This window comes from Panulirus ornatus, chromosome 1, assembly GCF_036320965.1.
Source record: "Panulirus ornatus isolate Po-2019 chromosome 1, ASM3632096v1, whole genome shotgun sequence".
NCBI classification, from domain to species: domain Eukaryota; kingdom Metazoa; phylum Arthropoda; class Malacostraca; order Decapoda; family Palinuridae; genus Panulirus; species Panulirus ornatus.
Window position 1 is genome coordinate 12,869,319 of NC_092224.1, and position 27,879 is coordinate 12,897,197.

The 27,879-nt window shown below is 41.3% G+C and overlaps 1 protein-coding gene across 4 annotated transcripts in view; it reads left to right on the forward strand.

Annotated features, from left to right (window-relative positions):
- The window catches only part of fab1 (fab1 kinase), a 1,098,541-nt gene that overhangs the window by 664,135 nt on the left and 406,527 nt on the right, over positions 1–27,879 (forward strand). For all 4 annotated transcript variants that reach the window (XM_071675364.1, XM_071675510.1, XM_071675419.1 and 1 more), the window contains exons 14-15: positions 595–699; positions 12,690–13,902. In XM_071675364.1, coding sequence (XP_071531465.1) covers positions 595–699; positions 12,690–13,902 — 1,318 coding nt within the window. The remainder of the gene's footprint in view (positions 1–594; positions 700–12,689; positions 13,903–27,879) is intronic.

A 27,879-nucleotide genomic window follows, 5' to 3' on the forward strand; every position in this document is an offset into this window, starting at 1 on the left:
GCGATCAAGTATAATAAAAATGAATAAACATAAATGTTTGTAGGAGATTACGGCAATGTAGAATATATAACAGATGGTAAGTTGTTCGAGATATATGTACAGTAGTGTGATCAAAAGTATGAGGAAAAGAGAGAGAATAGATGAAGTAAGAGGAAAATTATGAAACATTCTCATTAGTATGGAGGTTCACATTTCAGTTCAGTATACTAGACATGGGTTGAGAATGTTTCTTAGTGATTTTAGTGGCTGTATGTACCAGATCCTCCTCTCAGAATTGGAAATAAATGTAATCATGATAGTTACATTGGATGAAGGTATTCTTATCATTTAACCAAATTCTGTAGAGATCTTTTAGCATTGGCTTATTTGTATTGAATGTAGATAATAGCTTATTTGAAGTAAGGAATGTTAGTGATAGTAAGAAAATACTGTTTATTATGAAGGCATTACTATTACCTTCTTAGAATGTTTAATGTCACAGAAAAGGCATATCTGGTGTTAAGCACACAAAAACTTTTTTATGCATGATTATAGCTTTTAGATATATTTATGAAAATAATTGTGATAATCATTTAGCATATGTTTCATTTACAGGAGGCAGACTATCTTAAAAATGTCGTGGCAAAGATTGTCTCCTATAAGCCAGACATTATATTGATTGAGAAGAGTGTAGCATTTTTGGCAAGAAAATATCTACAGGTAAGACTGCCCACTTTGTTTGCTCAAATGAAAAAGAAATTTCTATTGAAGTTGGATGTTGAATGATTATTGATTCTAATTAGGAAGTTTATAGGCACTGTAATGAGTGGGTTGTTGTAAGACAAAGAATATGTTTGTTCATTTATATTAGGAAGTTTATAGGTACTGTGATGAGTGGGGTATTGTAGGACAATAATACACATATTATAGACTGTGCTTTTTATATTTAGAAGATAGACCAATAAGGACCCATATACTCCAGTAATGATTGTCGTTCATTATGAGTGGATAGATGTTATGGGTCAATTTGTGTCGAGTTCATTATTCCTTCTTGTATCACAGAGTGGTTTGCATGTAATGTTCTTATCCTCTATTAATGACAGATTTCATAATTCTCAGGAGTTTCTTTCCACTCCCACACATTCCCATATTTTTCCCTGCTTTATCTTTGATATTCCCTAAACCATATATCTTCCTTTTCATATTTTCTTGATTAGCCTTATGATTAATCTTCCTTTTCATGCTCTTCTGTGCTCATGATTAGCCATATGATATCAACTCTTTGTACATGCTCCAAGCCTCTCAGTATGTTGTCCCTTATTCTAATATTGATTATTCTTCTATTTATTATTTTAGATTTTTAAATTTTTTTACTCTGCCCTCTTTGATTAATCACACTTCCTTTACGTATTATGCATTCAATTTTGATAGAGAGCAGTTGTAACAGTTTCATAAGGGATGATGAAATGCATATCTGGTGTCATAACCCACAACAAAGACCGCATTCACATTGCTGCACCAGATATTGTACAATAGAAAATCCGAATAACTCATATGTATTCTTACATTTACTCCATGATAACATCATTATCTACAAATATATACATTTATTTATTTATCTATTTATTATATTCTGTCACTGTCTTCCGCGTTAGCGAGGTAGTGCAAGGAAACAGATGAAAGGATGGCCCAACCCACCCACATACACGTGTATAAACGCCCACACATGCACATATACATACCTATACATTTCAACATATACATACATATACATACACAGACATATACATATATACACATTCACATATTCATACATTCCCGCCGCCACCCCACCACACATGAAATGATAACCCCCTCCCCCCCGTGTTCATGCGAGGTAGCGCTAGGAAAGGACAACAAAGACCATATTCATCCACACTCAGACTCTAGCTGTCATGTGTAATGCACTGAAACCACAGCTCCCGTTCCACATCCAGGCCCCACAAAACCTTCCATGGTTTACCCCAGTTGCTTCACATGCCCTGGTTTAATACATTGACAGCACGTCGACCCCAGTATACCACGTCATTCCAATTTGCTCTATTCCTTGCATGCCTTTCACCCTCCTGTATGTTCAGCCCCCGATCGCTCAAAATCTTTTTCACTCCATCCTTCCACCTCCAATTTGGTCTCCCACTTCTCATTCCCTCCACCTCTGACACATATATCCTTTTTGTCAATTTTTCTTCACTCATTCTCTCCATGTGACCAAACAATTTCAATACACCCTCTTCTGCTCTCTCAACCTCACTCTTTCTATTACCACACATCTCTCTTACCCTGTCACTACTTACTCGATCAAACCACCTCACATCACATATTGTCCTCAAACATCTCATTTCCAACACATCCACCATCCTTCGCACAACCCTATCTATAGCCCATTCCTCACAACCATATAACATTGTTGGAACCACTATTCCTTCAAACACCCACTTTTGCTCTCCAAGATAATGTTCTTGCCCTCCACACATTCTCCAACGCTCCCAAAACCTTCGCCCCTTCCCCGACCCTATGACTCACTTCCACTTCCATGGTTCCATCCACAGCCAGATCCACTCCCAGATATCTAAAGAAAACTTCACTTCTTCCAGTTTTTCTCCATTCAAACTTACCTCCCAATTTACTTGTCCTTCAACCTTACTGAACCTCATAACCTTGCTTTTATTCACATTTACTCTCAGCTTTCTTCTTTCACACACTTTACCAAACTCAGTCACCAGCTTCTGCAGTTTCTCACATGAATCAACACCTCACCATGAATCATACATACATTAAATAACCTTACCAAGCAGTCAACAATACAGTCACCCCCTTTTTTGATAAATTCCACTGCAATACCATCCAAACCCGCTGCCTTGCCGGCTTTCATCTTCCGCGAAGCTTTTACTACCTCTTCTCTGTTTACCAAATCATTTTCCCTAACCCTCTCACTTTGCACACCACCTCGACCAAAACACCTTATATCTGCCACTGTATCATCAAACACATTCAACAAACCTTCAAAATACTCACTCCATCTCCTTTTCACATCACCACTACTTGTTATCACCTCCCCATTAGCCCCCTTCACTGAAGTTCCCTTTTGTTCCCTTATCTTACACACTTTATTTACCTCCTTCCAAAACATCTTTTTATTCTCCCTAAAATTTAATGATACTCTCTCACCCCAAATCTCATTTGCCCTCTTTTTCACCTCTTGCACCTTTCTCTTGACCTCCTGCCTCTGTCTTTTATACATCTCCCACTCATTTGCATTATTTCCCTGCAAAAATTGTCCAAATGCCTCTCTCTTCTCTTTCACTAATAATCTTACTTCTTCTTCTCACCACTCACTACCCTTTCTAATCAACCCACCTCCCACGCTTCTCATGCCACAAGCATCTTTTGCACAAGCCATCACTGCTTCCCTAAATGCATCCCATTCCTCCCCCACTCCCCTTACCTCCTTTGTTTTCACCTTTTTCCATTCTGTACTCAGTCTCTCCTGGTACTTCCTCACACAAGTCTCCTTCCCAAGCTCACTTACTCTCACCACTCTCTTCACCCCAACATTCTTTCTTCTTTTCTGAAAACCTCTACTAATCCTTACCTTCTCCTCCACAAGATAATGATCAGACATCCCTCCAGTTGCACCTCTCAGCACATTAACATCCAAAAGTCTCTTTCATTTGCCTGTCAATTAACACGTAATCCAATAACGCTCTCTGGCCATCTCTCCTTCTTACATACGTATACATATGTATATCTTTCTTTTTAAACCAGGTATTCCCAATCACCAGTCCTTTTTCAGCACATAAATCTACAAGCTCTTCACCATTTCCATTTACAACAGTGAACACCCCATGTATACCAATAATTCCCTCAACTGCCACATTACTCACCTTTGCATTGCATATATATATATGTATATATATATGGCATAGTGCCATTGTACAAAGGCAAAGGGGATAAGAGTGAGTGCTCATATTACAGAGGTATAAGTTTGTTGAGTATTCCTGGTAAATTATATGGGAGGGTATTGATTGAGAGGGTGAAGGCATGTACAGAGCATCAGATTGGGGAAGAGCAGTGTGGTTTCAGAAGTGGTAGAGGATGTGTGGATTAGGTGTTTCCTCTGAAGAATGTATGTGAGAAATACTTAGAAAAGCAAATGGATTTGTATGTAGCATTTATGGATCTGGAGAAGGCATATGATAGAGTTGATAGAGATGCTCTGTGGAAGGTATTAAGAATATATGGTGTGGGAGGCAAGTTGTTAGAAGCAGTGAAAAGTTTTTATCGAGGATGTAAGGAATGTGTACGTGTAGGAAGAGAGGAAAGTGATTGGTTCTCAGTGAATGTAGGTTTGCGGCAGGGGTGTGTGATGTCTCCATGGTTGTTTAATTTGTTTATGGATGGGGTTGTTAGGGAGGTGAATGCAAGAGTTTTGGAAAGAGGGGCAAGTATGAAGTCTGTTGGGGATGAGAGAGCTTGGGAAGTGAGTCAGTTGTTGTTCGCTGATGATACAGCGCTGGTGGCTGATTCATGTGAGAAACTGCAGAAGCTGGTGACTGAGTTTGGTAAAGTGTGTGAAAGAAAAAAGTTGAGAGTAAATGTGAATAAGAGCAAGGTTATTAGGTACAGTAGGGTTGAGGGTCAAGTCAATTGGGAGGTGAGTTTGAATGGAGAAAAACTGGAGGAAGTGAAGTGTTTTAGATATCTGGGAGTGGATCTGGCAGCGGATGGAACCATGGAAGCGGAAGTGGATCATAGGGTGGGGGAGGGGGCGAAAATTCTGGGAGCCTTGAAGAATGTGTGGAAGTCGAGAACATTATCTCGGAAAGCAAAAATGGGTATGTTTGAAGGAATAGTGGTTCCAACAATGTTGTATGGTTGCGAGACGTGGGCTATGGATAGAGTTGTGCGCAGGAGGATGGATGTGCTGGAAATGAGATGTTTGAGGACAATGTGTGGTGTGAGGTGGTTTGATCAAGTGAGTAACGTAAGGGTAAGAGAGATGTGTGGAAATAAAAAGAGCGTGGTTGAGAGAGCAGAAGAGAGTGTTTTGAAATGGTTTGGGCACATGGAGAGAATGAGTGAGGAAAGATTGACCAAGAGGATATATGTGTCGGAGGTGGAGGGAACGAGGAGAAGTGGGAGACCAAATTGGAGGTGGAAAGATGGAGTGAAAAAGATTTTGTGTGATCGGGGCCTGAACATGCAGGAGGGTGAAAGGAGGGCAAGGAATAGAGTGAATTGGATCGATGTGGTATACCGGGGTTGACGTGCTGTCAGTGGATTGAATCGGGGCATGTGAAGCGTCTGGGGTAAACCATGGAAAGCTGTGTAGGTATGTATATTTGCGTGTGTGGACGTATGTATATACATGTGTATGGGGGAGGGTTGGGCCATTTCTTTCGTCTGTTTTCCTTGCGCTACCTTGCAAACGCGGGAGACAGTGACAAAGCAAAAAAAATATATATATATATATATATTCTTTTTTTTTTTTTTTTTTGCCGCTGTCTCCCGCGTTTGCGAGGTAGCGCAAGGAAAGAGACGGAAGAAATGGCCCAACCCACCCCCCCATACACATGTATATACATACGTCCACACACGCAAATATACATACCTACACAGCTTTCCATGGTTTACCCCAGACGCTTCACATGCCTTCATTCAATCCACTGACAGCACGTCAACCCCAGTATACAACATCGCTCCAACTCACACTATTCCTTGCCCTCCTCTCACCCTCCTGCATGTTCAGGCCCCGATCACACAAAATCTTTTTCACTCCGTCTTTCCACCTCCAATTTGGTCTCCCTCTTCTCCTCGTTCCCTCCACCTCCGACACATATATCCTCTTGGTCAATCTTTCCTCACTCATTCTCTCCATTTGCCCAAACCATTTCAAAACACCCTCTTCTGCTCTCTCAACCACGCTCTTTTTATTTCCACACATCTCTCTTACCCTTGCGTTACTTACTCGATCAAACCACCTCACACCACACATTGTCCTCAAACATCTCATTTCCAGCACATCCATCCTCCTGCGCACAACTCTATCCATAGCCCACGCCTTGCAACCATACAACATTGTTGGAACCACTATTCCTTCAAACATACCCATTTTTGCTTTCCGAGATAATGTTCTCGACTTCCACACATTCTTCAAGGCTCCCAGAATTTTCACCCCCTCCCTATGATCCACTTCCGCTTCCATGGTCCATCCGCTGCCAGATCCACTCCCAGATATCTAAAACACTTCACTTCCTCCAGATTTTCTCCATTCAAACTCACCTCCCAATTGACTTGACCCTCAACCCTACTGTACCTAATAACCTTGCTCTTATTCACATTTACTCTCAGCTTTCTTCTTTCACACACTTTACCAATCTCAGTCACCAGCTTCTGCAGTTTCTCACATGAATCAGCCACCAGCGCTGTATCATCAGCGAACAACAACTGACTCACTTCCCAAGCTCTCTCATCCACAACAGACTGCATACTTGTCCCTCTTTCCAAAACTACTCTTGCATTCAACTCCCTAACAACCCATCCATAAACAAATTAAACAACCATGGAGACATCACACACCCCTGCCGCAAACCTACATTCACTGAGAACCAATCACTTTCCTCTCTTCGTACATGTACACATTCCTTACATCCTCGATAAAAACTTTTCACTGCTTCTAACAACTTGCCTCCCACACCGTATATTCTTAATACCCTCGACAGAGCATCTCTTTCAACTCTATCATATGCCTTCTCCAGATCCATAAATGCTACATACAAATCCATTTGCTTTTCTAAGTATTTCTCACATACATTCTTCAAAGCAAACACCTGATCCACACATCCTCTACCACTTCTGAAACCACACTGCTCTTCCCCAGTCTGATGCTCTGTACATGCCTTCACCCTCTAAATCAATACCCTCCCATATAATTTACCAGGAATACTCAACAAACTTATACCTCTGTGATTTGAGCACTCACTCTTATCCCCTTTACCTTTGTACAATGGCAGTATGCAAGCATTCCGCCAATCCTCAGACACCTCACCATGAATCATACATACATTAAATAACCTTACCAACCAGTCAACAATACAGTCACCCCTTTTTTAATAAATTCCACTGCAATACCATCCAAACCTGGTGCCTTGCTGGCTTTCATCATCCGCAAAGCTTTTACTACCTCTTCTTTGTTTACCAAATCATTTTTCCTCACCCTCTCACTTTACACACCACCTCGACCAAAACTCCCTATATCTGCCACTCTATCATCAAACACATTCAACAAACCTTCAAAATACTCACTCCATATCCTTCTCACATTACCACTACTTGTTATCACCTCCCCATTTGCGCCCCTTACTGAAGTTCCCATTTGCTCCCTTGTCTTACGCACTTTATTTACCTCCTTCCAAAACATCTTTTGATTCTCCTAAAATTTAATGATACTCTCACCCCAACTCTCATTTGCACGCTTTTTCACCTCTTGCACCTTTCTCTTGACCTCCTGCCTCTTTCTTTTATACCTCTCCTCTCTCCTGGTACTTCCTCACACAAGTCTCCTTCCCAAGCTCAATTACTCTCACCACTCTCTTCACCTCAACATTCTCTCTTCTTTTCTGAAAACCTCTACAAATCTTCACCTTCGTCTCCACAAGATAATGATCAGACATTCCTCCAGTTGTACCTCTCAGCACATTAACATCCAAAAGTCTCTCTTTCATTTGCCTATCAATTAACATGTAATCCAATAACGCTCTCTGGCCATCTCTCCTACTTACATACATATACTTATGTATATCTCGCTTTTTAAACCAGGTATTCCCAATCACCAGTCCTTTTTCAGCACAGAAATCTACAAGCTCTTCACCATTTCCATTTACAACACTGAACACCCCATGTATACCAATTATTCCCTCAACTGCCACATTACTCACCTTTGCATTCAAATCACCCATCACTATAACCCGGTCTTGTGCATCAAAACCACCAACACACTCATTCAGCTGCTCCCAAAACACTTGCCTCTCATGATCTTTCTTCTCATGCCCAGGTGCATATGCACCAATAATCACCCATCTCTCTCCATCAACTTTCAGTTTTACCCATATCAGTCTAGAATTTACTTTCTTACACTCTATCACATACTTCCACAACTTCTGTTTCAGGAGTAGTGCTACTCCTTCCCTTGCTCTTGTCCTCTCACTAACCCCTGACTTTACTCCCAAGAGATTCCCAAACCACTCTTCCCCTTTACCCTTGAGCTTCGTTTCACTCAGAGCCAAAAGATCCAGGTTCCTTTCCTCAAACATACTACCTATCTCTCCTTTTTTCTCATCTTGGTTACATCCACACACATTTAAACGCCCCAATCTGAGCCTTCGAGGAGGATGAGCACTCCCCGCGTGACTCCTTCTTCTGTTTCCCCTTTTAGAAAGTTAAAATACATATTGTTCTCAAACATTTCATATCTAATGCATCCACCCTCTTCCATACAAGCGTATCTATACCTTATGCCTCACACCCATATGATATTGTTGGAACTACTATTCCTTCACCGGTTTTTGCTCCGAGATAATGTTCTCTCTTTTCATACATTCCTCATGGCTTCCAGAAACTTTTCTCCCTACCGCATCCTGTTACTCACTTCTGCTTCCATGGTTCTTCATTTAAACTTACATTTCAGTAAACTTTTTCCTTAAACCTGCTGAACCTTATCATCTTGCTCTTATTTGCATTTACTCTCAACATCCTCCTTTCACACACTTTTCCAAACTCAGTGACCAACCTCTGCAGTTTCTCACTTGAATCAGCCACCAGTGCTCTATCATCAGTGAACAGCAGCTGACTCACTTCTCAGGTCCTTTTATCCCCAACAGACTGCATACTTGCCTTTCTCTCCAAAACCCTTGTATTTACCTCCCTTACTGACCTTCATTGGGAACCAATCATTCTCCTCTCTTTCTACTCTTAGATATGCCTCACATCCTTGATAAGAATTTTCCACTGCTTCTAGCAGCTTACCTCCCACACCACATACTCTTAAGATTTTCCATAAAGCATCTCTGTCAACCCTCCTTTACCTTCTCCAGATCCATAAATGCCACATACAAATCCATCTGCTTTTCTAATTATTTCTTACATTCTTAAATTTTAGGGAGAATAAAAAGATGTTCTGGAAGGAGGTAAATAAAGTGCGTAAGACAAGGGAGCAAATGGGAACTTCAGTGAAGGGCGCAAATGGGGAGGTGATAACAAGTAGTGGTGATGTGAGGAGATGGAGTGAGTATTTTGAAGGTTTGTTGAATGTGTTTGATGATAGAGTGGCAGATATAGGGTGTTTTGGTCGAGGTGGTGTGCAAAGTGAGAGGGTTAGGGAAAATGATTTGGGAAACAGAGAAGAGGCAGTAAAAGCTTTGCGGAAGATGAAAGCCGGCAAGGCAGCAGGTTTGGATGGTATTGCAGTTGAATTTATTAAAAAAGGGGATGACTGTATTGTTGACTGGTTGATAAGGTTATTTAATGTATGTATGACTCATGGTGAGGTGCCTGAGGATTGGCGGAATGCGTGCATAGTGCCATTGTACAAAGGCAAAGGGGATAAGAGTGAGTGCTCAAATTACAGAGGTATAAGTTTGTTGAGTATTCCTGGTAAATTATATGGGAGGGTATTGATTGAGAGGGTGAAGGCATGTACAGAGCATCAGATTGGGGAAGAGCAGTGTGGTTTCAGAAGTGGTAGAGGATGTGTGGATCAGGTGTTTGCTTTGAAGAATGTATGTGAGAAATACTTAGAAAAGCAAATGGATTTGTATGTAGCATTTATGGATCTGGAGAAGGCATATGATAGAGTTGATAGAGATGCTCTGTGGAAGGTATTAAGAATATATGGTGTGGGAGGCAAGTTGTTAGAAGCAGTGAAAAGTTTTTATCGAGGATGTAAGGCATGTGTACGTGTAGGAAGAGAGGAAAGTGATTGGTTCTCAGTGAATGTAGGTTTGCGGCAGGGGTGTGTGATGTCTCCATGGTTGTTTAATTTGTTTATGGATGGGGTTGTTGGGGAGGTGAATGCAAGAGTTTTGGAAAGAGGGGCAAGTATGAAGTCTGTTGGGGATGAGAGAGCTTGGGAAGTGAGTCAGTTGTTGTTCGCTGATGATACAGCACTGGTGGCTGATTCATGTGTGAAACTGCAGAAGCTGGTGACTGAGTTTGGTAAAGTGTGTGAAAGAAGAAAGTTAAGAGTAAATGTGAATAAGAGCAAGGTTATTAGGTACAGTAGGGTTGAGGGTCAAGTCAATTGGGAGGTGAGTTTGAATGGAGAAAAACTGGAGGAAGTGAAGTGTTTTAGATATCTGGGAGTGGATCTGACAGCGGATGGAACCATGGAAGCGGAAGTGGATCATAGGGTGGGGGAGGGGGCGAAAATTCTGGGAGCCTTGAAGAATGTGTAGAAGTCGAGAACATTATCTCGGAAAGCAAAAATGGGTATGTTTGAAGGAATAGTGGTTCCAACAATGTTGTATGGTTGCGAGGCGTGGGCTATGGATAGAGTTGTGCACAGGAGGATGGATGTGCTGGAAATGAGATGTTTGAGGACAATGTGTGGTGTGAGGTGGTTTGATCGAGTAAGTAAAGTAAGGGTAAGAGAGATGTGTGGAAATAAAAAGAGCATGGTTGAGAGAGCAGAAGAGGGTGTTTTAAAATGGTTTGGGCACATGGAGAGAATGAGTGAGGAAAGATTGACCAAGAGGATATATGTGTCGGAGGTGGAGGGAACGAGGAGAAGAGGGAGACCAAATTGGAGGTGGAAAGATGGAGTGAAAAAGATTTTGTGTGATTGGGGCCTGAACATGCAGGAGGGTGAAAGGAGGGCAAGGAATAGAGTGAATTGGAGCGATGTGGTATACCGGGGTTGACGTGCTGTCAGTGGATTGAATCAGGGCATGTGAAGCGTCTGGGGTAAACCATGGAAAGCTGTGTAGGTATGTATATTTGCGTGTGTGGACGTATGTATATACATGTGTATGGGGGTGGGTTGGGCCACTTCTTTCGTTTGTTTCCTTGCGCTACCTCGCAAACGCGGGAGACAGCGACAAAGCAAAAAAAAAAAAGAAAAAAAAATTTTCTAAGCAAACACTTGATTCACACATCCTCTACTACTAATGAAACCACACTCCTCCTCCTTAATCTGATGCTCTGTACATGCCTTTAGCCTCTCAATCAATACTCTCCCATACAGTTTCCCAGGGATATTCAACAAACTTATGCCTCTGTAGTTTAAACACTCACCTTTATCCCCTTTGCCTTTGTACCTTGGCACTATACATGCATTCTGCTAATCCTGAGGCACTTCACCATGATCCATACATACATTGAATATCCTTACCAACCAATCAACAACACAGTTGCCCCCTTTTCTAACAAATTCAACTGCAAAACCATCCAAACCCGCTGCCTTCCCGGATTTTATCTTTTGCAAGATTTTCACCACCGCCTCTGTCTTAACCAAACCATTCTTCCTAACCCTCTCACTTTGCACAGCACCCCAACAAAAACACCCTACATCTGCCACTCTTTCATCAAACACATTCAACAGACCTTCAAAATACTCACTCCATCTACTCATTTCATCACTATGTGTTATCACTCACTCTCCCACTCCCTTTCACTGATGTTTCCATTTGTTCTCTCTTCTTTTGCACATTATTTACCTCCTAAAATTTCTTTTTGTTCTTAAAGTTTATTGATGTTCTCTCACCCCAACTTTCATTTACCCTCTTTTTCAATCCTTGCACCTTTCTCTTGACCTCCTGCCGCATTCTTCTATACATCTCCCAGTCATATGCACTTCTTCCTTGCAATTATTGTCCAAATGCCTCTTTTCTCTTTCACTAACAAGTTTCCTTTCCAAAGTTACTTACTCTCACCATTCTCTTCTTCCCGACATTCACTCTTCTTTCTTGAGAACCTCTACTTGTCTTTTCCCCTCGCCTCTACAAGATAGTGATCAGACATCCCTCCAGCTGCCTCTCTCAGCACATTGACATCCAAAAGTCTCTCTTGTACATGCCTATCAATTAATGCATAATCCCATAATGCCCTTTGACCATCTCACCTACTCACATACATATACTTATGTATATCTCTCTTTTTAAACCAGGTATTTCCAATCACCAGTCTTTTTTCAGCACACAAATCTACAAGCTCTTCACCATATCCATTTACAACACTGAATACCTCATGTACACCAATAAACCCTCAACTGCCACATTACTCACCTTCACACTTAAATCACCCATCACTAATACCCAGTCTTGTGAACCAAAGCTGCTAACACAGTCATTCAGCTGCTCCCAAAACACTTGCCTCATGACCAGATGCATAAGCACCAATAATCACCCATCACTCTCCATTCACTTTCAGTTTTACCCACATCAGTCTAGGGTTTGCTTTCTTACACTCTATCGCACATTTACATTTTTTTTTTTTACATTTAAGTGTGAAGTGAAGATATATATGACATAACTTAATGTCACTATCATCTTTAAGAAGTCAGGGTAATTCATTGAATATTTGATTTTGATTGTAATCTTAATTACAAACATGTGCTGAACTGTTAGTATTTTTCTGTATTCCTTTTACTCTATAGATTTTATATTTTCTTCTTGCAGGCTCATGGAATCACATTAGTTATGAATGTGAAACCCTCCGTCATGGAACGAGTGGCTAGATGTACTCAAGCTGAATTGGTGTCTTCTATTGATGCTCAGTTAACCAGACCTACTTTAGGAATGTGTCACAACTTTTATGTGAGAACGTATCCTATGTATGGGAAAAACAAGTTGAAAACTTTAATGTTCTTTGATGGATGTGCAACTCATCTTGGGTGTACTGTAATCCTCCGTGGTGCCACTAATGCAGAGCTAAAGCGGGTGAAAAGAATCATGTACTTTATGATATATGCTGTATATAACTGGAAACTTGAAAGAGCGTTCTTGATGGATGAGTTTATTACAATATCTCCTCTTCCATCTGAGAGTTTTGATCTTGAGGACCAAGTGTTTGAGGATGATTTCAGAAGGAATAACATGGTGGAGAGCCTTGACCAGGAGCGAAGTTCAAGAAAAGGATCTAATGAGAATGACACTGATATCAAAAGTGATTTACTCTATTCTACACAGTATGTGGAAAATACCAAAGAGATCTCTTTTAAAGAATGTTTACAGAAGGACTCTGTGAGCTCATCAGGGGAAACATCAGTGCCACTAGCTGAGACTTCAGACAGGGCAAAGGTATCTCAGACAGTCAGTGATTTCAGTGATCCATTACATTCATACCTCAACTCAGGTGTATCTCCTCAGGAAGGCCCTGTTGAACCTTCTCATCACTCTCTTTCAGTAACAGAGTTACCATTTTCTAGTAATTTCAGAAAGGCACTTGATGAAACCATTCTCTCATGTTCTCCATATCTGAAGTACAGTGTTCCGTATCTTGAATCTGAAGTTGGGAGAAATAGCATACTGCGAAGATATTTTCAGAAGAACCTCTATTTTTCTGTACAGCTAGAAAAAGACTACATTATGCGTCGCCCTCGCTTCTCAGAAATGGATGTGAAAGAAGTGAAAGACAAAAATCATAATGTTGAAATCAGATCTTCTCATGCATTTATTAAGTTAAAACAAACCAAAGAAGCTGTTGATAAGGATTTTCAAGCAGTGTTAGCAGATTTCCGAGCACGTGGAGGACAAATGAGAAACACGTGCAAATGTGAGGGGCTCCTCATGGAGCCCAGGGACCAGAGGTATTTGCATACCAGTGTATCAGTGGAAAAAAATGAATCTCATGGACAAGTTGTTGTTGAGGGACTTCCGATGGATGGCACAGGTGAGTCTGCTTCTCAACTCAGTTTATATAGCTTTTTTTAGTATAGTAATTGATTGAAATTGTAGAAGTAGAGATAAAGTAAAAAAAAAAAAAAGGCTGAAGCTAGAATTTCTCTTTTTTGTGGTCTGTCCTGTGGGCATGAGAGATTCTTTAGAACTTCCCATGTGATATCAGGGTCAGGACCTTTCAACCATCTGTATTTTCAGTGAGGAAATGTCGGTTATCCCTACCGTTTACTATTCATTTAACCACGGCAGAGACAGCTCGCATATTTCAGTCCTGTCTTTAGCCAGTCAGAAACTGCCACAAAGATGATATCACTGATCATTTGTTCAAGTTGTCTTAGAGCTCAGAATTCTCTTAGATTGCATGCTGACAGGAAACCTGCTTCTGGATTGACTTTTTCCCTCAAATGGATCAGCACCCTTTTTCATTTTATCTTTAAAAGAGAACAGGTTACTGTATACATGTTGAGGTCATTGCTTGTATATATTCATACATATCTATGGGCAGTGCATTATTTTATGCTGCATATTTATATCAAGTAATGCCATGTCTTCTACGTAACTTGCTTATTAGTCAATTTGTGATGGATGTACAGTAATTCTGGAATTTATCAAGTTGAATGGTTTATTAATACAACCAGATAGCATTTAAGTGGTATATATATTTTATGTTTTATATATTAAATTTGATTGCCATTTCCTGCATCAGTGAGGTAGTGCCAGGAAACAGACAAAAAAAGGCCCATCCACTCATACACACTTATATACACATAAACACCCTTACTTGCACATATACATATACATATCAACATTTACACATATTCATACACATACACAGACATATACATGTATACACAAGTACATATTCATACTTGCTTGCCTTTATGTATTCCTAGTGCTTATTTGCACATATACATACATATACATATACACATCAACATTTACACGTATTCATACCCATACACAGACATACACATATACACACATGTGCATATTATACTTGCTTGCCTTCATCTATTCCTAGTGCTACCCTGCCCCACAGGAAACAGCATCACTACCCCCTGTTTCAATGAGGGAGCACCAAGAAAACAGACAAAAGAGGCCACATTTGTTCACACTCAGTCTCTAGCTGTCATGTGTAATGCACCAAAACCACACCTTCCTATCCACATCTAGGCCTCACAGACCTTTTCATGGTTTACCCCAGACATTTCACATGCCCTGGTTCAGTCCATTGAAAGCACGTCAACCGTGGTATACTACATCATGCCATTTCACTATGTTCCTTGTACGCTTCTCACCCTCCTATATGTTCAGGCCACAAGGGCTCAAAATCTTTTGCACTCCATCCTTCCTCCTCCAATTTGGTCTCCCACTTCTTCTTTCCTCCACCTCTGACACATATACCTTCATTGTCAACCTTTCCTCACTCATTGTTTCCACATGTCCAAACCATTTCAACACACCCTCTTCTGCTCCCACCCACACTTTTTTTATTTTTACACATCTCTCACCCTATCAGTACTTACTTGGTCAAACAACCTTGCACCATATATTGTCCTCAAACATGTCATTTCCAACACATCCACACTCCTCCATACAACCCTATCTATAGTCTATGCTTCGCAACCATATGATATTGTTGGAACTACTATCCCTTCAAACATACCCATTTTTGCTGTCCTAGATAACATTCTCTCCTTCCACACATTCTTCACTCCCAAAACCTTTGGCCTGCCTGCCCCCCCCCCATGACTCACTTCTGCTTCCATGGTTCTATTTCCTGCCAAGTGTACTTCCAGATATCTAAAACACGTCACTTCCTCCAATTTTTCTCCATTCAAACTTACATCAAAATTAACTTGTTCCTCAACCCTACTGAACCTGATAACCTTGCTCTTATTCACATTTACTCTCAACTTTCTCCTTTCATACACTTTTCCAAACTCAGTAACCAACTTCTGCAGTTTCTCACTCAAATCAGCCACCAGTGCTGTATCATCAGTGAATAATGACTAACTCACTTCCCAGGCCTTCTCATTTCCAATAGACTGCATGCTTGCCCCTCTCTCCAAAACTATTGCATTTACCTCCCTAACCATTCCATCCATAAACAAATTAAAGAACCATGGGGACATCACACACCCATACTGCAAGCTGACCTTCTCTGGGAACCAATCACTCTCCTCTCTTCCTACTCGTACACATGCCTTACATCCTTGATAAAAACTTTTAACTCCTTTGTAGCACCTTACCTCCTGCACCATATAGTCTTAAGACCTTCCACAAAGCAGCTCTGTCAACCCAATTATATGCCCTCTCCAGATCCATTGATGCTACATACAAACCCATCTGTTTTTCTAATTATTTCTCACATAGATTTTCCTCTACCACTTTTGAAACCACACTGCTCCTCCACAATCTGATGCTCTGTAAATGCCTTCACCCTCTCAATCAATACCCTCCTATATAATTTCCCAGGAATATTCAAAAACTTATGCCTCTGTAGTTTGAACACTCACCTTTATCCCCTTTGCCTTTGTGCAATGGCACTATGCATGCATTCCAGCAATCCTGAGGCACTTCGTTATGATCCATACATATGCTGAATATCCTTCCCAACCATTCAACAACATAGTCTCCCCCTTTCCTAATAAATTCCACTGCAATACCATCGAAACCCACCGCCTTGCAGGATTTCACCATCTTGTGGAGGTGAAGGTGAAGATATGTAGAGGTTTTCAAAAAAGAAGAGAAAATGTTAGGGAGAAGAGAGTGGTGAGTGTAAATGAGCTTGAAAAGGAGACATGTGAGGAAATACCAGGAGAGATTGAGTGTAGAATGGCAAAGGGTGAGAGCAAATAATGTGAAGGGAGTGGGTGAGGAATGGGATGTATTTAGGGAAGCAGTGATGGCAAATGCACAAGATGCATGTGGCATGAGAAAGGTGGGAGGTGGGCAGATTAGAAAGGGTAGTGAGTGATGGGATGAGTTGTTAGTGAAAGAGAAAAGAGAGGCATTTGGAAGATATTTTCAAGGAAGGAGTGCAGATGACTGGGAGGTGTATAAAAGAAAACAGCATGAGGTCAAGAGGAAGGTGCAAGGGTTGAAAAAGAGGACAAATATATTTTTTTTATCATTATTATTATTATACTTTGTTGCTGTCTCCCGCGTCAGTGAGGTAGCACAAGGAAACAGACGAAAGAATGGCCCAACCCACTCACATACACATATATATAAACATACACATCCACACATGCACATATACATACCTATACATTTCAACATATACATATTTATACTTACACAGACATATACATATATACACATGTACATAATTCATACTTCCTGCCTTTATTCATTCCCGTCGCCACCTGCCACACATGAAATGACAATCCCATCCCCCTGCGTACGTGCGAGGTAGCATTAGGAAAAGACAGCAAAGGCCACATTTGTTCACACTCAATCTCTAGCTGTCATGTTGAAACCACAGTTCCCTTTCCACATCCAGACCCTGGTTCAATCCGTTGACAGCAAGTCGACCCCGGTATACCACATCGTTACAATTCACTCTATTCCTTGCACGCCTTTCACCCTCCTGCATGTTCAGGCCCCAATCGCTCAAAATCTTTTTCACTCCATCTATCCACCTCCAATTTGGTCTCCCACTTCTTCTCGTTCCCTCCACCTCTGCCACACATATCCTTTTTGTCAGTCTTTCCTCTCATTCTCTCCATGTGACCAAACTATTTCAAAACACCCTCTTCTGCTCTTTCAACCACACTTTTTATTACCACACATTTCTCTGACCCTTTCATTACTTACTCGATCAAACCACCTCACACCACATATTGTCCTCAAACATCTCATTTCCAATACATCCACCCTCCTCTTCACAACTCTATCTATAGCCCACGCCTCGCAACCATATAACATTGTTGGAACAACTATTCCTTCAAACATACCCATTTTTGCTTTCCAAGATAATGTTCTCGCCTTTCACACATTATTCAACACTCCCGGAACTTTTGCGCCATCCCCAGCCTGTGCCTCACTTCCACTTCCATGGTTCGATCTGCTGCCAAATCCACTCCCAGTTATCTAAAACACTTCACTTCCTCCAGTTTTTCTCCATTCAAACTTACCTCCCAATTGACTTGTCCCTCAACCCTTGCTCTTATTCACATTTACTCTCAGCTTTCTTCTTTCACACACTTTACCAAACTCAGTCACCAGCTTCTGCAGCTTCTCACCCGAATAAACCACCAGCACTGTATCATCAGCAACAACAACTGACTCACTTCCCAAGCCTTCTCATCCACAACAGACTGCATACTTGCCTCTCTCCAAAACTCTTGCATTCACTTCCCTAACAAACCATCCATAAACAAATTAAACAACCATGGAGACATCACACACCCCTGCCGCAAACCTACATCCACTGAGAACCAATCACTTTCCTCTTTTCCTACACGTATATATATATATATATATATATATATATCTTTCTTCTTTTCTTTTAAACTATTTGCCATTTCCCGCATTAGCGAGGTAGCGTTAAGAACAGAGGACTGGGCCTTTTTTGGAATATCCTCACCTGGCCCCCTCTATTCCTTCTTTTGGAAAAAAAAAAACGAGAGGGGAGGATTTCCAGCCCCCCGCTCTCTCCCCTTTTAGTCGCCTTCTACGACACGCAGGGAATACGTGGGAAGTATTCTTAATCCCCTATCCCCAGGGATATATATATATATATTCACTCTATTCCTTGCACGCCTTTCACCCTCCTGCATGTTCAGGCCCCGATAACTCAAAATCTTTTTCACTCCATCTTTCCACCTCCAATTTGGTCTTCCACTTCTCCTCGTTCCCTCCACCTCCGACACATATATCCTCTTGGTCAATCTTTCCTCACTCATTCTCTCCATGTGCCCAGACCATTTCAAAACACCCTCTTCTGCTCTCTCAACCACACTCTTTTTATTTCCACACATCTCTCTCACCCTTACTTTACTTACTTGATCAAACCACCTCACACCACATATTGTCCTCAAACATCTCATTTCCAGCACATCCACCCTCCTGCGCACAACTGTATCCATAGCCCACACCTCACAACCATACAACATTGTTGGAACCACTATTCCTTCAAACATACCCATTTTTGCTTTCCGAGAAAATGTTCTCGACTTCCACACTTTCTTCAAGGCTCCCAGGATTTTCGCCCCTTCCCCCACCCTATGATTTACTTCCACTTCCATGGTTCCGTCCGCTGCCAGATCCACTCCCAGATATCTAAAACACTTCACTTCCTCCAGTTTTTCTCCATTCAAACTTACCTCCCAATTGACTTGACCCTCAACCCTACTGTACCTAATAACCTTGCTCTTATTTACCTTTACTCTTAACTTTCTTCTTTCACACACTTTACCAAACTCAGTCACCAGCTTCTGCAGTTTCTCACATGAATCAGCCACCAGCGCTGTATCATGAGCGAACAACAACCGACTCACTTCCCAAGCTCTCTCATCCCCAACAGACTGCATACTTGCCCCTCTTTCCAAAACTCTTGCATTCACCTCCCTAACAACCCCATCCATAAACAAATTTGACAACCATGGAGACATCACACACCCCTGCCCAAACCTACATTCACTGAGAACCAATCACTTTCCTCTCTTCCTACACATACACATGCCTTACATCCTCCATAAAAACTTTTCACTGCTTCCAACAACTTGCCTCCCACACCATATATTCTTAGTACCTTCCACAGAGCATCTCTATCAACTCTATCATATGCCTTCTCCAGATCCATAAATGCTACATACAAATCCATTTGCTTTTCTAAGTATTTCTCACATACATTCTTGAAAGCAAACACCTGATCCACACATCCTCTACCACTTCTGAAACCACACTGCTCTTCCCCTATCTGATGCTCTGTACATGCCTTCACCCTCTCAATCAATACCCTCCCATATAATTTACCAGGAATACTCAACAAACTTATACCTCTGTAGTTTAAGCACTCACTCTTTGCCTTTGTACAATAGCAGTATGCAAGCATTCCGCCAATCCTCAGGCACCTCACCATGAATCATACATACATTAAATAACCTTACCAACCAGTCAACAATACAGTCACTCCCTTTTTTAATAAATTCCACTGCAATACCATCCAAACCTGCTGCCTTGCTAGCTCTCATCTTCTGCAAAGCTTTTACTACCTCTTTTCTTTTTACCAAACCATTTTTCCTAGCCCTCTCACTTTGCACACCACCTCGACCAAAACACCATATATCTGCCACTCTATCATCAAACACATTCAACAAACGTTCAAAATACTCACTCAATCTCCTTCTCACATCACCACTACTTGTTATCATCTCCCCATTTGCCCCCTTCACTGAAGTTCCCATTTGCTCCCTTGTCTTACGCACTTTATTTACCTCCTTCCAAAACATCTTTTTATTCTCCCTAAAATTTAATGATACTCTCTCACCCCAACTCTCATTTGCCATCTTTTTCACCTCTTGCACCTTTCTCTTGACCTCCTGTCTCTTTCTTTTATACATCTTCCACTCATTTGCATTTTTCCATGCAAAAATTGTCCAAATGCCTCTCTCTTCACTTTCACTAATAATCTTACTTCTTCATCCCACCACTCACTACCCTTTCTAATCAACCCACCTCCCACGCTTCTCATGCCACAAGCATCTTTTGCGCAAACCATCATTGCTTCCCTAAATACATCCCATTCCTCCCCCACTCCCCTTACCTCCTTTGTTCTCACCTTTTTCCATTCTGTACTCAGTCTCTTCTGGTACTTCCTCACACAAGTCTCCTTCCCAAGCTCACTTACTCTCACCACTCTCTTCACCCCAACATTCTCTCTTCTTTTCTGAAAACCCATACAAATCTTCAACTTCGCCTCCACAAGATAATGATGAGACATCCCTCCAGTTGCACCTCTCAGCACATTAACATCCAAAAGTCTCTCTTTCGCGCGCCTGTCGATTAACACTTAATCCAATAACGCTCTCTGGCCATCTCTCCTACTTACATACGTATACTTATGTATATCTCGCTTTTTAAACCAGGTATTCCCAATCACCAGTCCTTTTTCAGCACATAAATCTACAAGCTCTTCACCATTTCCAGTGAGTGGTGGGATGAAGAAGTAAGAGTATTAGTGAAAGAGAAGAGAGAGGCATTTGGACGATTTTTGCAGGGAAAAAATGCAATTGAGTGGGAGATGTATAAAAGAAAGAGACAGGAGGTCAAGAGAAAGGTGCAAGAGGTGAAAAAAAGGGCAAATGAGAGTTGGGGTGAGAGAGTATCATTAAATTTTAGAGAGAATAAAAAGATGTTCTGGAAGGAGGTAAATAAAGTGCGTAAGGCAAGGGAGCAAATGGGAACTTCGGTGAAGGGCGCAAGTGGGGAGGTGATAACAAGTAGTGGTGATGTGAGAAGGAGATGGAGTGAGTATTTTGAAGGTTTGTTGAATGTGTTTGATGATAGAGTGGCAGATATAGGGTGTTTTGGTCAAGGTGGTGTGCAAAGTGAGAGGGTTAGGGAAAATGATTTGGTAAACAGAGAAGAGGTAGTGAAAGCTTTGCGGAAGATGAAAGCCGGCAAGACAGCGGGTTTGGATGGTATTGCAGTGGAATTTATTAAAAAAGGGGGTGACTGTATTGTTGACTGGTTGGTAAGGTTATTTAATGTATGTATGACTCATGGTGAGGTGCCTGAGGATTGGCGGAATGCGTGCATAGTGCCATTGTACAAAGGCAAAGGGGATAAGAGTGAGTGCTCAAATTACAGAGGTATAAGTTTGTTGAGTATTCCTGGTAAATTATATGGGAGGGTATTGATTGAGAGGGTGAAGGCATGTACAGAGCATCAGATTGGGGAAGAGCAGTGTGGTTTCAGAAGTGGTAGAGGATGTGTGGATCAGGTGTTTGCTTTGAAGAATGTATGTGAGAAATACTTAGAAAAGCAAATGGATTTGTATGTAGCATTTATGGATCTGGAGAAGGCATATGATAGAGTTGATAGAGATGCTCTGTGGAAGGTATTAAGAATATATGGTGTGGGAGGAAAGTTGTTAGAAGCAGTGAAAAGTTTTTATCGAGGATGTAAGGCATGTGTACGTGTAGGAAGAGAGGAAAGTGATTGGTTCTCAGTGAATGTAGGTTTGCGGCAGGGGTGTGTGATGTCTCCATGGTTGTTTAATTTGTTTATGGATGGGATTGTTAGGGAGGTGAATGCAAGAGTTTTGGAAAGAGGGGCAAGTATGAAGTCTGTTGGGGATGAGAGAGCTTGGGAAGTGAGTCAGTTGTTGTTCGCTGATGATACAGCGCTGGTGGCTGATTCATGTGAGAAACTGCAGAAGCTGGTGACTGAGTTTGGAAAAGTGTGTGGAAGAAGAAAGTTAAGAGTAAATGTGAATAAGAGCAAGGTTATTAGGTACAGTAGGGTTGAGGGTCAAGTCAATTGGGAGGTGAGTTTGAATGGAGAAAAACTGGAGGAAGTGAAGTGTTTTAGATATCTGGGAGTGGATCTGGCAGCGGATGGAACCATGGAAGCGGAAGTGGATCATAGGGTGGGGGAGGGGGCGAAAATCCTGGGGGCCTTGAAGAATGTGTGGAAGTCGAGAACATTATCTCGGAAAGCAAAAATGGGTATGTTTGAAGGAATAGTGGTTCCAACAATGTTGTATGGTTGCGAGGCGTGGGCTATGGATAGAGTTGTGCGCAGGAGGATGGATGTGCTGGAAATGAGATGTTTGAGGACAATGTGTGGTGTGAGGTGGTTTGATCGAGTGAGTAACCTAAGGGTAAGAGAGATGTGTGGAAATAAAAAGAGCGTGGTTGAGAGAGCAGAAGAGGGTGTTTTGAAGTGGTTTGGGCACATGGAGAGGATGAGTGAGGAAAGACTGACCAAGAGGATATATGTGTCAGAGGTGGAGGGAACAAGGAGAAGAGGGAGACCAAATTGGAGGTGGAAAGATGGAGTGAAAAAGATTTTGTGTGATCGGGGCCTGAACATGCAGGAGGGTGAAAGGAGGGCAAGGAATAGAGTGAATTGGAGCGATGTGGTATACCGGGGTTGACGTGCTGTCAGTGGATTGAAGCAGGGCATGTGAAGCGTGTGGGGTAAACCATGGAAAGCTGTGTAGGTATGTATATTTGTGTGTGTGGACGTATGTATATACATGTGTATGGGGGGGGTTGGGCCATTTCTTTCGTCTGTTTCCTTGCGCTACCTCGCAAACGCGGGAGACAGCGACAAAGTATAATAAATAAAAAAAAAATATATATATATATATATATATATATTTATATATATATATATATATATATATATATATATATATATATATATATATATATATATATATATATATATATATATGTATATATATATATATATATATATATATATATATATATATATATATATATATATATATACTGTATATATATACATGAATGGATGGTCCATTCTTTGTCTGTTTTCTGGCGCTACCTCACTGGTGCAGGAAACAGCTATTATATATAATAGATGAATAGATAGATTATTATATTATACTTACTCACTGTTTCTCGCCTCAGCGAGGTAATGCCAAGAAACAGACGAAGAATGGCTTATCCACTCATATACGCACATATATCCATAAATGACCATGCACGCACATGTACATGGGGATAAGGGAGAAATGATACTTCCCACACATTCCTCACGTGTCGTAGAATGCGACTAAAGGGGACGGGAGCGGGGGGCTGGAAACTCTCCCCTCCTTGTATTTCAACTTTCTAAAAGGGGAAACAGAAGGAGTCACACAGGGAGTGCTCATCCTCACTGAAGGCTCAGATTGGGGTGTCTAAATGTGTGTGGATGTAACCAAGATGAGAAAAAAGGAGAGATAGGCAGTATGTTTGAGGAAAGAAACCTGGATGTTTTGGCTGTGAGTGAAACGAAGCTCAGTGGTAAAGAGGAAGAGTGGTTTAGGAATGTCTTAGGATTAAAGTCAGGGGTTAGTGAGAGCACAAGAGCAAGGGAAGGAGTAGCACTACTCCTGAAACAGGAATGGTGGGAGTATGTGATAGAGTGTAAGAAAGTAAACTTTAGATTGATATAGGTAAAACTGAAAGTGGATGGAGAGAGATGGGTGATTATTGGTGCATATGCACCTGGGCATGAGAAGAAAGATCATGAGAGGCAAGTGTTTTGGGAGCAGCTGAGTGAGTGTGTTAGCAGTTTTGATGCACGAGACTGGGTTATAGTGATGGGTGATTTGAATGCAAAGGTGAGTAATGTGGCAGTTGAGGGAATAATTGGTGTACATGGGGTGTTCAGTGTTGTAAATGGAAATGGTGAAGAGCTTGTAGATTTATGTGCTGAAAAAGGACTGGTGATTGGGAATACCTGGTATAAAAAGAGATATATACATAAGTATACATATGTAAGTCAGAGAGACGGCCAGAGAATGTTGTTGGATTATGTGTTAATTACACGAAAGAGAGATTTTTGGATTTTGATTTGCTAAGAGGTGCAACTGGAGGGATGTCTGATCATTATCTTGTGGAGGCGAAGGTGAAGATTTGTAGAGGTTTTCAGAAAAGAAGAGAGAATGTTGGGGTGAAAAGAATGGTGAGAGTAAGTGAGCTTGGGAAGGAGACTTGTGCGAGGAAGTACCAGGAGAGATGAGTACGGAATGGAAAAAGGTGAGATCAAAGGAGGTAAGGGGAGTGGGGGAGGAATGGGATGTATTTTGGGAATCAGTGATGGATTGCACAAAAGATGCTTGTGGGATGAGAAGCGTGGGAGGTGGGCAGATTAGAAAGGGTACTGAGTGGTGGGATGAAGAAGTAAGATTATTAGTGAAAGAGAAGAGAGAGGCATTTGGATGATTTTTGCAAGGAAATAATGCAAATGAGTGGGAGATGTATAAAAGAAAGAGGCAGGAGGTCAAGAGAAAGGTGCAAGAGATGAAAAAGAGGGCAAGTGAAAGTTGGGGTGAGAGAGTATCATTAAATTTTAAGGAGAATAAAAAGATATTTTAGAAGGAGGTAAATAAAGTGTGTAATACAAGGGAAGAAATGGGAACTTCAGTGAAGGGGGCTAATGAGGAGGTGATAACAAGTAGTGGTGATGTGAGAAGGAGATTGAGTGAGTATTTTGAAGGTTTGTTGAATGTGTTTGATGATAGAGTGGCAGATATAGGGTGTTTTGGTCGAGGTGGTGTGCAAAGTGAGAGGGTTAGGGAGAATGATTTGGTAAATAGAGAAGAGGTAGTAAAAGCTTTGCAGAAGGTGAAAGTCGGCAAGGCAGTGGGTTTGGATGGTATTGCCGTGGAATTTATTAAAAAAGGGGATGACTTTATTGTTGACTGGTTGGTAAGGTTATTTAATGTAAGTATGACTCATGGTGAGGTGCCTGAGGACTGGCGGAATGCTTGCTTAGTGCCATTGTACAAAGACAAAGGGGATAAAAGTGAGTGCTCAAATTACAGAGGTATAAGTTTGTTGAGTATTCCTGGTAAATTATATGGGAGGGTATTGATTGAGAGGGTGAAGGCATGTACAGAGCATCAGATTGGGGAAGAGCAGTATGGTTTCAGAAGTGGTAGAGGATGTGTGAATATGGTGTTTGCTTTGAAGAATGTATGTTAGAAATACTTAGAAAAGCAAATGGATTTGTATGGAGCATTTATGGATATGGAGAAGGCATATGATAGAGTTGATAGAGATGCTCCGTGGAAGGTATTAAGAATATATGGTGTAGGAGGAAAATTGTTAGAAGCAGTAAAAAGTTTTTATTGAGGATGTAAGGCATGTGTACGTGTAGGAAGAGAGGAAAGTGATTGGTTCTCAGTGAATGTAGGTTTGCGGCAGGGGTGTGTGATGTCTCCATGGTTGTTTAATTTGTTTATGGATGGGGTAGTTAGGGAGGTGAATGCAAGAGTTTTGGAATGAGGGGCAAGTATGCAGTCTATTGTGGATGAGAGAGTTTGGGAAGTGAGTCAGTTGTTGTTCGCTGATGATACATTGCTGGTGGCTGATTCATGTGAGAAACTGCAGAAGCTGGTGACTGAGTTTGGTAAAGTGTGTGAAAGAAGAAAGTTGAGAGTAAATGTGAATAAGAGCAAGGGTATTAGGTACAGTAGGGTTGAGGGACAAGTCATTTGTGAGGTAAGTTTGAATGGAGAGACACTGGAGGAAGTGAAATGTTTTCAATATCTGGGAGTGGATTTGGCAGTGGATGGAACCATGGAAGCGGAAGTGAATCATAGGGTGGGGGAGGGGGCGAAAGTTCTGGAAGCGTTGAAGAATGTGTGGAAGTCGAGAACATTATCTCATAAAACAAAAGTGGATATATTTGAAGGAATAGTGGTTCCAACAATGTTATACGGTTGTGAGGCGTGGGCTATGGATAGAGTTGTGCGCAGGAGGGTGGATGTGCTGGAAATGAGATGTTTGAGGACAATATGTGGTGTGAGGTGGCTTGATCGAGTAAGTAATAATAGGGTAAGAGAGATGTGTGGTAATAAAAAGAGTGTGATTGAGAGAGCAGAAGAGGGTGTTTTGAAATGGTTTGGTCACATGGAGAGAATGAGTGAGGAAAGATTGACTAAGAGGATATATATGTCGTAGGTGGAGAGAACGAGGAGAAGTGGGAGACCCAACTGGAGGTGGAAAGATGGAGTGAAAAAGATTTTGAGTGATCAGGGCCTGAACATGCAGGAGGGTGAAAGGCGTGCAAGGAATAGAGTGAATTGTAACGATGTGGTATACTGGGGTCGATGTGCTGTCAATGGATTGAACCAGGGCATGTGAAGCGTCTGGGGTAAACCATGGAAAGTTCTGTGGGACCTGGATGTGGAAAGGGAGCTGTGGTTTCAGTGCATTATTACATGACAGCTAGAGACTGAGTGTGAACGAAAGTGGCCTTTGTTGTTTTTTCCTAGCGCTACTTCATGCACATGAGGGGGAAGGGGGATGTTATTTCATGTGTGGTGGGGTGGCGATGGGAATGAATAAAGGCAGACAGTTTGAATTATGTATATGTGTATATATGTCTGTGTGTGTATATAAATGTATACGTTGAGATGTATAGGTATGTATATTTCCGTGTGTGGACGTGTATGTATATACATGTGTATGTGGGTGGGTTGGGCCATTCTTTCGTCTGTTTCCTTGTGCTTCCTCGCTAACGCGGGAGACAGCGACAAAGCAAAGTAAATAATAAATAAATACATGTCAACATATACAGGAATATACATACACAGACATATATACACATTTACATATTCGTACTTCCTTGGCCTCATCCATTCCTGTCTCTTCCTCGCCACACAGATTGAGCTTATAATGGCAAAAGGTGAAAGTAGAAGATGTGAGGGGTGTGAATGAGGACTGGAAGATATTTAGGGATTTGGAACAGATGCATGTGGCATGAAAGATGTGAGAGGTGGGCAGATTAGAAAGGGTAGTCAGTGGCAGGCTGAGGAAGTAAAGTTGTTTGTGAAAGAAAAAAAAGGGTCATATGGGCAGTATTTTAAGGGATGAATTGCAAATGATTAGGAGATGTATAAGAGTAAGTGACAAGAGATCTAGAGGAAGGTGCAGTGGTTGAAAAAGAGGGCAAATGAGAGATGAGGTGAGAGAGTATCAGTATACTATAAGGAAAATAAGGTCTTTTGGAACGAGGTAAACATTTGAAAGACAAGAGAACAAATGGGAATATTGTTGAAGGGGACAAAAAGGAAAATTTGGTGGAGGGGACAAAATGGAAAGTTTGGTGGAGGGGGCAAAAATGGAAGTGATATCAAGTAGTGATGAAGTGAGTAGGAGATTGAGAGAGTATTTTAAAGGATTGTTAATTTTGTTTGATGATAGAGTGGCAGATGCAGTGTTTTGGTCAGTGTGATAAGCAAAGTGAGAGGGTCATGGAGAGTAGCTTGATG